At 43.4% G+C, this 14,517-nt stretch overlaps 1 protein-coding gene across 12 annotated transcripts in view; it reads left to right on the top strand.

Annotated features, from left to right (window-relative positions):
- eva1ba (eva-1 homolog Ba (C. elegans)) overlaps positions 1-12,765 on the top strand; it is an 85,311-nt gene extending 72,546 nt beyond the window's left edge. For all 12 annotated transcript variants that reach the window (XM_052036624.1, XM_052036630.1, XM_052036633.1 and 9 more), the window contains 2 exons: positions 2,450-2,580; positions 8,641-12,765. In XM_052036624.1, the coding sequence (XP_051892584.1) occupies positions 2,514-2,580; positions 8,641-9,095 (522 nt within the window). In that variant the 5' untranslated portion in view covers positions 2,450-2,513 and the 3' untranslated portion in view covers positions 9,096-12,765. The remainder of the gene's footprint in view (positions 1-2,449; positions 2,581-8,640) is intronic.
- The last annotated feature ends 1,752 nt before the right edge of the window (positions 12,766-14,517 follow it).

Consider the following 14,517-nt stretch of genomic DNA (forward strand, 5'->3'; position numbering starts at 1 on the left):
GCCTCAGCGGTTCTGTTCCAGGGAACGAAACAAGAGCTGGCATTCCATCAGTCCCGCTACAGAATGTGATTGTATGGACAACCTTGGACCTGGAAACAGTGCAGTACATTGAGGCCCACTGTTGAGAGCTCAGTACTGGGGTCGTCAATCTTCCAGGGTTGATCTGGAGTTTCCAGTGGTTAAAGATTGATCTCCTGGACAGTGAGAAGCCAAGGAGAAAGCCATAGATACATCCTAAAGCTCGTTCAGAAATTCAGCCACAAAATGCTGTTTAATTCAGTGTTGTGCAATTGAAAATGGCTTTCCTTTACAGACCGAATAGCAATAATGGCAATTTCCATGGCATTTTGCATCACAACTGATGTGATTTCTGTGTTATTCACACATGCAACACTCATAAGAAGTAGGAGTTAGGGTTGACAATTGAGTCCCTTGAGACTGCTCTGCCATTCAAAGGGATCTGCTCCTTCCCCACAGCATTTCCCTGCCCTGTCCCCACATCCCTTGACACCTCAAATCTAGGGATCTTTGCTTTGACTGTAAAAAGTGACTGAGCCACTACAGCTCACTGGGGTAATGAGTCTGAAAGATTCACCATTATCTGAGTGAAGAAATTTCTCCTCATCTCAATCCCAAATGGGCTACCCCATATTTTGAGACAGCAATCCTCATCAACAAAGGGAAACATCCTCTCTGCATCCTTCCCGTTGAGATGTCTAAGAATTCTGTAAGTTGCATTGACATCAATTGCCATTCTTCTAAACTAGAGAAGAGAGGCCTAGCCTACTGAATCTCTGCTCTTATGGTCTGCCATCCCAGGAATTGACTTTGCCGATCTTTTCTGCACTCCCACTATAGCAAATACAATTTTCCTTCGGAAAGGAGATCAACATTGGACACAGTACTCCAGGTGTGGTCTCACTGTGACCCTACAACCTTACCCCCTTACTCAAACCTCTTTCAATCTTCTATTTGCCTTCTTACTTGCCTACTGCATCTATAAGTCAGCTGTCAGGGATGTATGTGGAAGGACACAGTGATCCTTCTTTAGGACAACTCAGTTGGGCAACTCCTGGAGCTGCTACCTCACAGCTCCAATGAGCCAGGTTCAGCCCTGACCTCACGTGCTGTCTGTGTGATGTTTGCACATTCTCCATGTCATTGCACGAGTTTCCTTGGGCTGATCTGGTTTCCTCCTACATCCCGAAGACGTGTGGGTTGCCAGGTTAGTTGGCCGTTGTTAATTGTCCCTAGCATGCAGGTGAATCTGGGGTGAGTTCAATGAAATGTGGGAAGACTATACTGGGACTAGTGTGGATGAATACATGATGGTTGCTGTGCACTCAGTGGACTGAAGGGCCTGATCTATGCTGTGTGACTTTATGACTCAAAATTTCCTAATCTCTGATTACTTAAACAAAAAATTCAGCATTTCTGTTTTTTTCTTAACCTTTTTGACATGTTACAGGGAAGCTTAGACTAAATCCTCCAACTATCTTGGGGCACTTGCAGAATAACTAAGTCTTCACATCGCAGGGCTGGATTGAGACCTCTGTACAATAAGTCGCTTATTTACCTTGCATTTGCCTTCCACCCCCTCTCTGCACTGCACTAACCACCCTCCACCGACAACCCCTAACGTCATGGTTCTAGCTGGCAAAGACCCAGATCCCAACCCCTGACTCCTTGAGACCTTTCTTCTTCTACCTGAAGGCTTGTGTAGATCTCCTGACCTTCCCAGAGATTCCTTAGATCATCCTGACCACTATCTCATTGAGGCCTTCCTCCAGATCTTTGGCCCTGTTTCCATGTCCAACTGATTCAGATTCAATTCCTTAGACCCAAGTCACCACCTTTTCCACCAGCCCCTATCTCACCATTCAACCCATTGACCCGTTAGTCTAGACCCATTCCCTACAACCAATCCAACCACTCCGTGGCTCCCGATTGGTCCCACAAATATGGTCCTCTTTCCCTCACCAACCATGACCCCTGTAACCCAGCCTGCATCCTTGTGGCATAGATTAGAAGGTGCAAATGTGTGGAGTCCGTTTACGATGAACTAGCCAAGCAATCTGTGTCCTGATGAATCACCATTCTAGGAGACCCTGGATTTCAAGGCTGGTCTTTTTTATTGAAGTTTATTGAAAAAAGTTTGCTTATTATAAAAGTAATGGTGATATAACATTTTGTCGGGGTACGTTAGAGAGAAAAGTGATGCACACCTCCAGCCAGCTCACCAGATCTGCTCATTAGCAAGTACAGTGTCAACACTAAGGGACCCATCAGCCAGAATGCAGTGGAGGAGACAGAAAAGAGTTTTATTGACTCATTTACATTTCTTTATTCTTGGAATATGAGCAGTGGAAGTGTTTTCCCTATGTACCTGATCTGGCAGTACACCACAAGTGATGACCACAAGTAATTGAAGTATGCTCTATATTTTCAGATCTGCAGACTAACTATTACCAGGACCAGAGCCTGCCCTGAGTCTGCCAGCACTGATAAAATCAATGGATGTCCCAAAGGCAGAGATGAGCCTCATCACGAACAGTATACAAGCGTATATGCACATCGCTTGTAAGTACCCAGCTCCTGCATCTCCTCTCTGCTTCCATGAGGTTACACCTCAATGCCTCAATATGCTGTTGTCCAGTTTCCAGCCCATGGATGTGAATCTCTGAGGATGTGGGCACCTGGGAAAGTGACAAAGGAGAGGAGAAACTGAAGTGGAAACAAGTCAATACATGGACACTAACAGTCACGCACAGGGAGAGCATCAAACATAGAGAAGGATAGCCACACGCTGTGCACCCATACCTATGTACTTTCAATGGGCTGGGTTACAGTAATGTTCATTCCCTCACAGCTAGTGAAATACTCTCTTGGCAGGTCAGTTGGAGGTCAGAGTGCAACGTGTGTTTTGACGTCAAACTATGCCAAAGCAGATTAAGTCACGTTTATTGTCATGTGCACATACGGTGAGGTACAGGTGCAATGAAAATCTTGCTTGCAGCAGCATCACAGGCACGTAGATTCAGACAACACACAGACCATAAATTTACCCAGGCTAGGAAAGAAAGAAGGGATTAAATATCACAAAAGCAAATGTAGAACTGTTTGTAGCTTCAGGGTGCCTCAAACTGCAATGCTGCCAGTGATGTACCAATGTTGATGCGGGAACCACTTTGTACATAGCATCATCCCACAAATCAGATAAACCAACTGACTGATGTTGGTATAATGCTGGGACTTGAGTCAACTTCCTGCTTTCATTCGAGTCATTTATGTGCATCTGAGATGACAGTCTGAGAGTGCGGCACTCCATCTGAAGCAGAGTCTGTGCTCGGTTCTCTGGAGATGGTCTTGATCTGAATGCACCACCACTCAGACGTGAGTCAGGCTGGCTCCAGATCATTCTCAAGATTATACACGTGACCGCCTCTAATACAAGGCTCCTGTAAATCCGTAGGCTCCCTCTCCCAGCAGAGGGTCTGTGACGGGCCAGTTGGGAGTCCTTGCTACACCTCGCCAAAGTGACTGGGCTTTGGGGCTAGAAGCTGATGGGGAAGGTTATCTGGCTTCAAAGTCAGTGTCCCCAGGACCAATTGGTTCATAGAAATGGTAATTTTTTTTTATTAGAGGGTCCCACATCCACTACTGAGCTGGTTTTCAACTTGGAATTGTAGAATCATACAGCATGGAAACAGGCCATTTGGCCCAACAAGTCCATGCTGACCAGAGGGCTCCCTTCTCTATTAACCCCATTGCCCAGCACTTAGTCCATAGTCCTCTATGCCTAAGTGATTCAAGTACTTATCTAGATACTTCTTAAATGCTTCAGTGAACTAGCTTCAACCACTCCCTCAGGCAGTACATTCCAGGTACCCACCACTCTCTGGGTGAAAGAGGTCCCCCTCATATCCCACCTGAATCTCTTTCCCCTTATCCTAAACCTATGTCTTTTAGTTTTATCTACCTCTGAGATGAGGAAAAGTTTCCTGCAGTCAGCCCTATCTATACCCCTCATAATTTTATACACCTCAGTCATGTCCCCTCTTAACCTTCTCTGCTCCAGGGAGAACAGACCAAGCTTCTCCAGTCTCTCTTCATAAATGAACTGCTCCATCCCAGGCAACGACCTGGTAAATCTCCTTCGCACCTTCTCCAGAGCTATCACATCCTTCCTGAACCTTGGTGACCAGAACTGCATGCAATATTCCATCTGAGGTCTGACCAAGGTTTTATAAAGTTGGAGCATAACCTCCCCACTTCTGTATTTGATGTCCCAACTGACGAAGGCCAGTATCCCTTGTGCCTTCCTAACCACGTTGTCTACTTGTGTTGCCACCTTCAAGGATCTGTGGACTTGTACTGTGAGGTCCCTCTGTTCCTCAGTACTCCATAAGATCCTACCATTCATGATGCATGTCCTACCTTGTTTCCCTCCACTCACCTGGATCGAGGAAACTCACAGGCTTTGGTTTGAGCAGCCTGCAGAATTTTTGGGATCTTGGCTTGCTGACATTCAAATCTTTACACTGCACTCACTCCTACTTCCCTAGAAATTTTTATGGATTATCTGGCCATCGCTGTAGATAATTGGAAGAACCTTTCCCCTTTTTTCTCTGTAGATCCACAGAAACCCAACTCCTCACACATGGGGAACTGAGGGAAAGGAAACAGAAACTGTTTGTCTCCTCTGATGCCCAGGTCCAGACTCCTGAAGGAGACTGAACAATACCAGATATAATTCCCTTTAAAATTAAACCATTGATTTCACTCAGCTTGAAATGTTTCAGCCAAAACCACAACAAAAGGCCCATAACCTCACAGTAAAATGCCAGTCCTGCTTGTAAAGGCCCTTAAAAGCAAGTGGATACTTATTGTTGCATTTTGTGGAACTCTGGTCAAATAACAGAAATAATTTATTGCTCATATGTTCCAATATCTTCGATTTAGAGACCAGAAATTTAATAAAGTATTTCATTTACAAGGGGAATTTCATTCTGTGTCTCATCCACTTTACAGTTCCTGGATGCACTGACAGGCTGCATTCCCCAGGAGAGATCACCTTCAGTTAGCTTTTGATGGGAACTCTCATATCAATGTGCAGTGTAAAACATGCCTCGCACATTTCTCAGCTCATACCCACAGAAGTGGAGAGTTCTAACGTACTGAGGCATTCAGGCCCTTACTGGTATAGCAGGGTTCTTATGTTACTAGAAAAACAAACCAGAAAATGTAAGCTTAAATCCCACTTGGCAGTTTGTGAATTTTAATTCACTTATAATACTTAAAAACTGCTTGTAACAGTAAAACACTTTTAAATTGCCAAAACCTTTTTAAGGAAGGGAGGTTGACTTGTGTGAATAACATTCTTAATGATTTTCTTATTCAATTTTGTGGATCTGGGAATTGCTGGAAAGACCAATTGTTTATTGCACATTCCTGATTGCCCTCAAGAAGGAGTTGCCTTCTTGAATTTGCTGCAGTCCTTCTGGTGAAGGTGCCTTCACAGTTCCGATGAGGAGGGAGTTTCAGGATTTCTACTCGATGATTTCCAGGATGGAGTATGGCTTGGAGGGAATATGCAAGTAGTGGTGTTTCCAAGCATCTGCTGCCCATATCCTCCTTGGTGGTAGAGGTCATAGGTTTGGGAAGTGCTGTCGGAGCCTGGGCAATTAACTGCAATGCGTTTTGTAGACAGTACACACTGCATCTATTGTGTGCCAGTGGTAGAGGGAATAAATGAAAGGGATACCATCAGGTGGGTTGTTTTGTCCTGGATGGTGTCAAACTTAATGAGTGCTGTTGACAGTATTCAGTCATATATGCTATAATATAATCCTGCTATAATGTGGGCAGGCACAGCAGTGTAGTGGTTAATGTAATGGTTTATAGTGCCAGCGACCTGGGTTCAAATCCGGCCATTGTCTTTAAGGAGTTTTTATGTCCTCCCCATGTGTCTGCATGGGTTTCCTCTGGGTGCTCTGGTTTCCTCCCACATTCCAAAGACGTACGGGTTAGGAAGTTGTGGGCATGCTATGTTGGCGCCGGAAGCGTGGCGACACTTGCGGGCTGCCCCCAGAACACCACGCAAAAAGATATATTTCACTGTGTGTTTCGATGTACGTGTGACTAATAAAGATATCTTATCTTATCTGAACCTACAATCATCCAGGTGAGTGGAGAGTTCCATCATGCTCCTAACTTATGCCTTGTAGATGGGAAAAGCTTTGGAATGTCAGGAGATGAGTCACCCACTACAGGATACCCTGCCTCTGATCTGCCCTTGTAGCGTTCCAGTTCAGTTTCTGGTCAGTGGTGACCCAAGATATATTGGTAGGGCGAGACTCAGCAATGTTAATGCCATCGAGTGTCAAGGGTAGGTGGTGAAACTCTCTCTTGTTGGAGGTGATCATTGCCTGGCAGCAGCTGTATGGTATGAATGTTACTTGTCATGTACCAGCCCATACCCGGACGTTGCTTGGGGCTTGCTGCATGCAGGCGTGGATTGCTTCATTAACCAATGAGATGCAGATTGAATTGAATAATAGGAACAAGGACGATGAGGTCCCTCTGAACACCAACACTTCTCAATCTCCCACCATTAAAAAACATTTTTTCCTTTTTGATGTTACCTTTTTCCACATTATATTGTACCTGACATGTCCCCGCACATTCACAACCTGTCTATACCCCCCCCAGATCCTCTCTGCTTCCTCCTCATACCCTACACTGTATCATCAACAAACTTGGATATACCTTACATGATTCCTTCATCCAAATCACTGATATAAATTGCCAACAACTGCGATCCCATGACCAATCATCATGGCATTAATTACAGTCTCCCAATCCCAAAGTGGTCTGTATGTTTCTATCACTGTTTTCTGTCAATTAACCAACTCTGAATCCACGCCAATAATGTGTGTTTTAAATTTGTTTAATAATCTCTTGTGCAGAGCCTTACCGATTACCTTCTGAAAGTACAAATATACCACATCAACTAGCTCCCCTTATCTTTTCTGCTAGTCACAACCTCAAAAAATTCCATCAGATTTGTCAAACATGATTTCCTTTTCATAAATTCATGTTGACTCTGCCTAATCCTGTTACTATTTTCTAAGTGCCTGTTATCTTATCTAATAATAGATTCCAACATGTTCCCTGGTACTGATGTTAGAATAACTAGTCGAGATGTTTTTCCTCTCCCTCCTTTCTTAGACAGTGGATGTTTTCCCCTTGATGTCCATTCGCACAAATTGTACCAGGGCTCCTTGATGCCACACTTGATCAACTGCTTCCTTGATGTTGAAGACCGTCAATCTCACTTGACTCTGGAATTCAGCTCTTTGGTCCGTGTTTGGACCAAGGCTGAGCTGAGTCTTGGATTTGAGGGGTTTTGTTGAAACCCAAACTGGATATTGAAGAGCAGAATATTGGAGAGCAAGTATCACTTGATAAACCTTTCCAAAGCTTTGCTGATGATTATTAAGGCAAAGGAATACTTTCAGATGTAGTTAATACTGACCCTTATTGCCCAGCTTCAAGTTGTCCTTATTCTTCATTGTTGAAGCTATGTATTGAAGGGAGCAGTAATAAGAAGTCCAGCATTTTGCCAGAACACCCACAAAGGAATGATAGTGCACCATCCAAGAATGGTGTGTGATTCGAATTTAGATTCATGTGCCTTTGTCAGACCCTAGTCACTTCAATGTGGTTGCCTGTTAACGACCCTCAACGTTATCCGTCATTGGGTAGTAATTGCCTGTTAACTAAGTAGTTAAGATAAGATAAGATCTTTATTAGTCACATGTACATCAAAACACACAGTGAAATGCATCTTTTGTGTAGAGTGTTCTGGGGCAGCCCACAAGTGTTGCCATGCTTCCGGTGCCAACATAACATGCCCACAACTTCCTAACCCGTACGTCTTTGGAATGTGGGAGGAAACCGGAGCACCCGGAGGAAACCCACGCAGACACAGGGAGAATGTACAAACTCCTTACAGACAGTGGTGGGAATTGAACCCGGGTCGCTGGCACTGTAATAGCGTTATGCTAACCGCTACACTACCGTGCCTGTGCCTGTTAACTAACCTCTACATTAGCATTCATTGGGAGGTATCACTACAAAACTGGCTTTCCAACACTGGAAGTAGCCATTTACTGGCCTTGTTAGCCATGCACAAAAATGACGTGGAAAAAACCTCAGATGGACCTCATGTGGGCGTGAGTTGACAGCATAATTCAGCCTGTAATTTAGCATTTACATGGGATTGGCAATAGGAATAGTTGGGCAAAATAGAGATGCCTCCCGAGTGTAGTGAGCTCTGTGGGGAGGGGGTTGTGATTGGGAGCCAAACAGAAAGGTCTTCACTGTGGAATTGGCAACACCACCCCTGACCTGATAATACGTGATCCTGCCACTTGGGCCATCGCACTAAAACATAAAGAATGGCCTGAGATTAGGCAAAGGCTTTCACCAGTCTCTTGGTATTTGTTTGGGAGCTCTAGCAAGTTTGCATTAAGAGACGAATGGAAATTGGTGATGCTGTTCAGGATTCATTCGTCACTGATGGGAACTTGGCACCGATGACTGGGTCTAATTTTGTGCAATACTTTCTTCTTGCAGCAAACCCAGAGAAGGCAGCCTTGTACTTCATCACAGGGGTGTGCTTTGGTCTCATCCTGACACTCTGCCTGCTCGTGATACGAATTTCCTGCCACGCGCGCACAGAAACCACTGGCCCCATCAGCAAGAAAGAGGAAGACGACAGCGAGGAGGAAGACGAAGAGGAGGACGAAGATGAGGAGGTGGGCAATGGATCGCCCACGGCAACGGACTTGGCCCTGGCCAACCACAACCAGCCTCACACAAGCTCCAACGTGAACGTCTTCACTTCTGCTGAGGAGCTGGAGCGAGCCCAGTTGTTGGAGGAGCGAGAACGCATCATCCGCGAGATCTGGCGGAGTGGGCAGCCAGACATCCTGGGCAGCGGTTGGCATCAGTTCGAGATGGAGATGCTGCCCAACGGGGGTCAAAGAGAGCATCGAACCTGGAGCCCAAACTCCCACGGGAAGTATTAATAAATGAAGAGGAGATATACTGCAGATACAAAACAAAATAATATTTTTATTTAGCTCTGGACATATGTAAAACACATAACCAAAGGCGAGTAGTTAAGTATTTGCACCAGATATATGGAATTGCCTGAAACAAAAAGCACGAGGAAGCACAATGGAAGAAAAGCATTTGCAAAGCATTCAGAACAGGTTTGTGAGCCCACAGGGCTGTGCAGGGAACTGCTGTCAAAGCTGTTAAAGGCACTGCCATTGGTGCTGTATGTGGGCTGGACAGCTGAGGATGATTCCACAGGGAGATATAAGGAAGAAGCAATGCATTCTCACAGAAAGCCCAAGCCTGTTTTGGATCCGTGACTTCAGATGTTGACAATCCAATAGCTTTGGACACAAAATGAGCCAATTACCGATCAGACCCTCCCAGATTCATTGGGTTTATTTCTCACTAGGAATAGCCAATGAGTCAAGAGGAAACATTCCTCGTCTTCCTTGAACTCGCTAATCCCACCTAGACTGGGACCAAATCAATTGTCTTAAAACCAATATTTTTGTATATTCTAAAGCAATATTTTTGACAAGCTCTTAACAGCTTGGTGTTTTAGGCAGTGGAACTAATGCAATGATATGGATCTGTTTCCAGAGATTCATTGTCTAGGTGCTTGAATTCTTTAAGAAGTGCACTTGTGAACAACGGTACTGATTTGGTAGCTTTACCCATAAGTGGGACCAATGTGTTATATGTTGCTTACTTGTATAGTCCAATATCTTTCTGGGTGACATTTCTATATGTGTGTTGCCACTATAGTCAGTGCTTTCCATGTGATTGTGTAAGCTAGTGAGTTAAATGTGACCTACTTGCAAAGATGAGCATGCCACATGTAACTATTAGAAGTGTCTTATTATTGGTCTCTTAGACCTGTAGTTCAAAAATGCTTCACTTTTGTGGCTTATTTTTTTGGTTGATGGCCCGCCAGCTGAGTTGGAAAATGAATCCAATGCGTCAAATTTACATACCTTGCTTTGTGCCCCTTTGAAAAATGCCGTGTGAGAGAGAACAATAGGGAGCAAGAGCCAAAATCTCTTCCCCAGACTCAACTTAGTTAGCTGATTTCAGTGCAACAGTTGGTCTCAGCGTTACTGATGGGAATACAAACTAAAGTTCTACTCAAGATGCTGAGTACAAGCTGTTTCCAAAGGATGGCTAACGACTCACTTTCACATCAAATCAACTCAGGATATTTGGGTAGGGGATGGAAAACTCTCGCCCATTGAGTGCACTTCAACTAAGGTCACTCTCCTTAAGAAAAACAGCTGAAATAACATTGAAACATGCCTGTCTTACAATAATATGACTACCTAGGAGACCTTATTACAATTGTTTTTTTTTGTATGGGTATCATAGTCCAGTCTGGGTCAGCTCAAACCCACTCCAGATTGTAAACCATCTTGTCTGTGTGTTAGCTGTAAGGGATATGAATGATACATTAAATTTGCCCGTTACATGTGCACCAACAGTGTGATTTATACATAGGTAGTGTGAAGTGATGAAATTTTGTAGGAAGAATGAGGAGAGACAATGTAAACCGAATCATGAAAAATTAATGGAGATGTAGAAATCATAAAAGTTTGAATAGCATTTTTAAAAGTCATAAAAAGAGTTCCTTGATTACTAGAAGTTTTTGCTATAACATTTTCCAATCACTAGACATGCTCCATTGGAAGCATCGAGTTCGATTCTGTAGGGGAGCTTTATTGAAGCAATAACTGAGGGTTGGGAACTTTAGTCATGTGGCCAGACTAAAGAAGCTGTGTTTGGAGCAAAGAGGGTTAACTGACATGCTCAAAATTACGAGGCGTTTGTTAGAGTAAATAAGTACAAGCTGATTTCATGGCAAAAAGTCAGGTAACCAGAGGTCACAGACTTTAAGATAATTGCATTGGGACCAGAGGTGAGATGAGATTTCTTTTATATATGATGTGGCTTGTGAGATGAAAGACTTGGCCTGAGTGTTGGAAGGGTGGGGAGATAGATTCTATGATATCTTTGTAAAGGGAAATGGATACGTACATAAAGGGAATTCTTTTCAGAGCTCTGGGAACAGGGAAATTGGACTAAATGCTGGCAGATAAATGGTGACCAAGTGGGCTTCTAACCCACCTCATTCTATGGGCTGGATCTTGCTGGATTGGTTTGTTGCCCAGAGTTGTGACCTCTGGTCCCTTCACATCCACACTCACCTGGTCCAAATCCAGAGCTTGAGTCCAGTGATGGGGTCAGATGGTGACGAGGCCTCAGGTGATGTATTTCATGTGACCTGCCCACAGAATGTCCTGACGGGCTTTGACAGAGGCAAAACTGTGGGTGGAGCTTTGCCAGTTGTCAAAATTGTCATGGATTTTAATACCTTTAAATATCTCTGACATTTAGAGATATTTAAAAGACATTAAAATTGAACTGTGATTTAAAAAAAACTAAAGTAGTTACAAATAATTTAAAAACATTAAATGAAGGTAAAATTATTTTAAAAAGGACCTTTTGCTTTGTGGCCTAATCCACAGGCCTAGAACACTCATCTCTCAGTCTTGACCTTGGTGCTGCATCCTGTGTGAAGTCCTCCAGTGGTGAATGGTATCTAACCTGGACTACCCCTGTCATGGAGTTGTCTAATAGAACTTTTGCTCCCTTTTCATATCTCATCTACATGGGAAGATAAGAAACAAGCAGGAATCAGCCATAAAACCCAACAAGCCCACATTCAATAAGGTTATGGATGATCTGGTTTCTTAGTCCACTCTCCTGTCCAATCTATGATAAATGGAAATTCTTTCATTCACCAGCTCTAACATCTCACCTTGGAGAACGAACACAAGGCTAGCATCTCCATCCCACTGCACATTCTTCTCTTACACACAAAAACACGTTAGTTGGTAGACGATAATCAAAACCCTTTTGAGGAACAAGAATATAAACATTGTCCCCTTGGTAACATTACAACATCCTTTCTTGATAATGAGCATTGATGAGGTACCCAAGTCACTAATGGAATGCTCCTCGTAAAAAGACAAGTCCTGACTGAACAACAACAGCACCAACAACCTGTATTTATATAGCACCTGTAATGTCCCAAGGGACATTATCTTTGTGAGTGTAATGTCCCAAGGGACTTCACAAGAGTGGTCATTAAGAAAGATTTCATTCAGTAGGGGTAGAAGGCTCACTTAGTGAAACACCTGAGTGTCCAGACAGGAGATCTAGATTGTCCCACCCTTTGTACCAAGGTATTCATATTGGACTTCAACGTTGCCTCAGTTGCATAAGGATGGCATAGGATTGAGTCATAGACTGACCAGATGTTGATCAGTTAACAATACCTCTTTGAATTAAGATTTGTTTTCATTATGACTAATAAGGTATAATAATAGTCTGTTGCTGTATCCTAGGTGTTAAACTTGTTAACAACCTAAAGACTTCATTAGAATGGGGGACAAAGGATCTGCACAGAAGCGTGTCAGTAGGTTTAACCTTCCTCTTGCCCACCGTGATTTCAACCTCGTGTTGCTCCAGCCAGGAAGGAGAATGATCTATTAATTTCCAGGTTGCAAGTTGATAACTCTCATTTCAAATGTTGCCTTGGGTTATATTTTGTTTTGCTTAATAAAAGAATAGTTAAATTAGGTCAAATTGACTATGTATCTGTTGAATAAAGACAGAATATTCTGAAAATATTGCTCTTACTTTTGTGTCTGTAGAACTGCCAGGTGCTATTTTGACGAAGCAGGGCTGAGGTGGGAAGAGTCCTGGGTAATCCTGGGAAGACCAGGAGCTCCTTTGAGCTCAAGAAATGTAATGGAGTGAGGTGGGTGCATGTAGGAAGGGCACAGATCCTTCCCACAGGACGACCTATGATGGAAGTTAAAAGGGGAGTAACTTGGATAATCTGTGTCCAATCCCCATTGTGGATGCTTTCACAGCCTCTCTGGTTTGGGGATTTTGGATACCTGGACCTGTCTTCATCTGGCTGTTTTTCCTAAATCGTTCCAGGATTTTTTGCGTCTGCTGTCCCCTGACCCTGGCAACAGGGCTAGGTGTTTCAAGCCCTCGAGCCTATTGCAGTTATATCATGATCCATACCTCAAACCCATTTGTTTTATTGCTTATTCAGAATCTGGACATCTCCAGCAAGGCCAGCATTTGTTGCCCATCTCTAACTGCCCTTGAGCAGAGACCACTTCAGAGTCAACTACATCAGTAGATTTGTGAAGAGACCAGACTGGATACAGATGACAGTACCTTGAAGGAGAATATTGATCCAGACATGTTCCTCCAATAGTCCTCTAGTTTGTGATCATTCTTACCAATGTCTCTTGTTGAAAGTTCCACAGCTGGGCTGGTGGGATTTGAACTCTGCTCCTTGGATTAGTAGTCCAGTAACTAAACGACTGCACCCTCACTGTTGTTGCACCCTTGCATTCCTTGATACCCTTGCACGATAAACATCTACTCGTCATATGTGACCCCTGGCATCCAGTGTTCTTGGGTGAGAGTGGGGATAAAGTAGTGTTGCAGATTCCCATCGGCTCTGTGTGGATGAAATGCCTCCTAATTGGCTGGGTTTAATTTAAAATTATAGCTTTTGAAATGGGAAGATAGTTTCTCTGTATCTCATCTACCAAATCCTCTTTAAGGATTTAAACTCTTTTTGATCAAAGTCGCATTGAGTTCATTGTCATGTGCACAAGTCCATGTGTGCACAGGTGCAATGAAAAACTTACTTGCAGCAGCATCACAGGCTCATAGCATCAGATAAACAGCATTCACAAGAACAAATAAGTAAATTAAACAGATATTGTACACAATTTTTTACAAGAAAGGACAATTAGAACAAAAAAACCCCAAAATGTATTATAATGCAAAGTGATTAAAATGGTCATAGCATTGCTATACTTAAGTAGTGATTTGATCTTCTAAACTCAAGGAAATAATCCAAAATTTTTGTAACCATGGCACAGAGGAATCAGATCTAATATCCAGATGTGTGTTGGAGGAGCACAGAGTGATTATTTGGTAATCCGGTTTTCCTAAAATTTTGTTGTGTGTCAGAAAAAGTGATGCCCCGCGCAGTAGATGTCTAGGCCAGAACCTCACCAGTCCTACCTCATAACCCTGTTCTTGTTGCTGGGGTTGGACCTTCTGAGGTTTAATCTCCCTACTGACAGCATTGATCGGAATCATCCCACTCCCACCCAAATATCATCATGACCCACATATCATCCAAACTCTGGACCTTGTGCAAAATGATGCCTGCATCCTATTCTACCTCACAAGCTGCCTTGGGACTGCTACACAATATAAAATCATATTACTGGTGACTTCCATGTTATGGGGGGGGGGGGCTTTTTTCCTAGAAAACAGTCTGTATTGCGATTT

The sequence above is a fragment of the Pristis pectinata genome, chromosome 22 (assembly GCF_009764475.1).
Source record: "Pristis pectinata isolate sPriPec2 chromosome 22, sPriPec2.1.pri, whole genome shotgun sequence".
NCBI lineage: Eukaryota > Metazoa > Chordata > Chondrichthyes > Rhinopristiformes > Pristidae > Pristis > Pristis pectinata.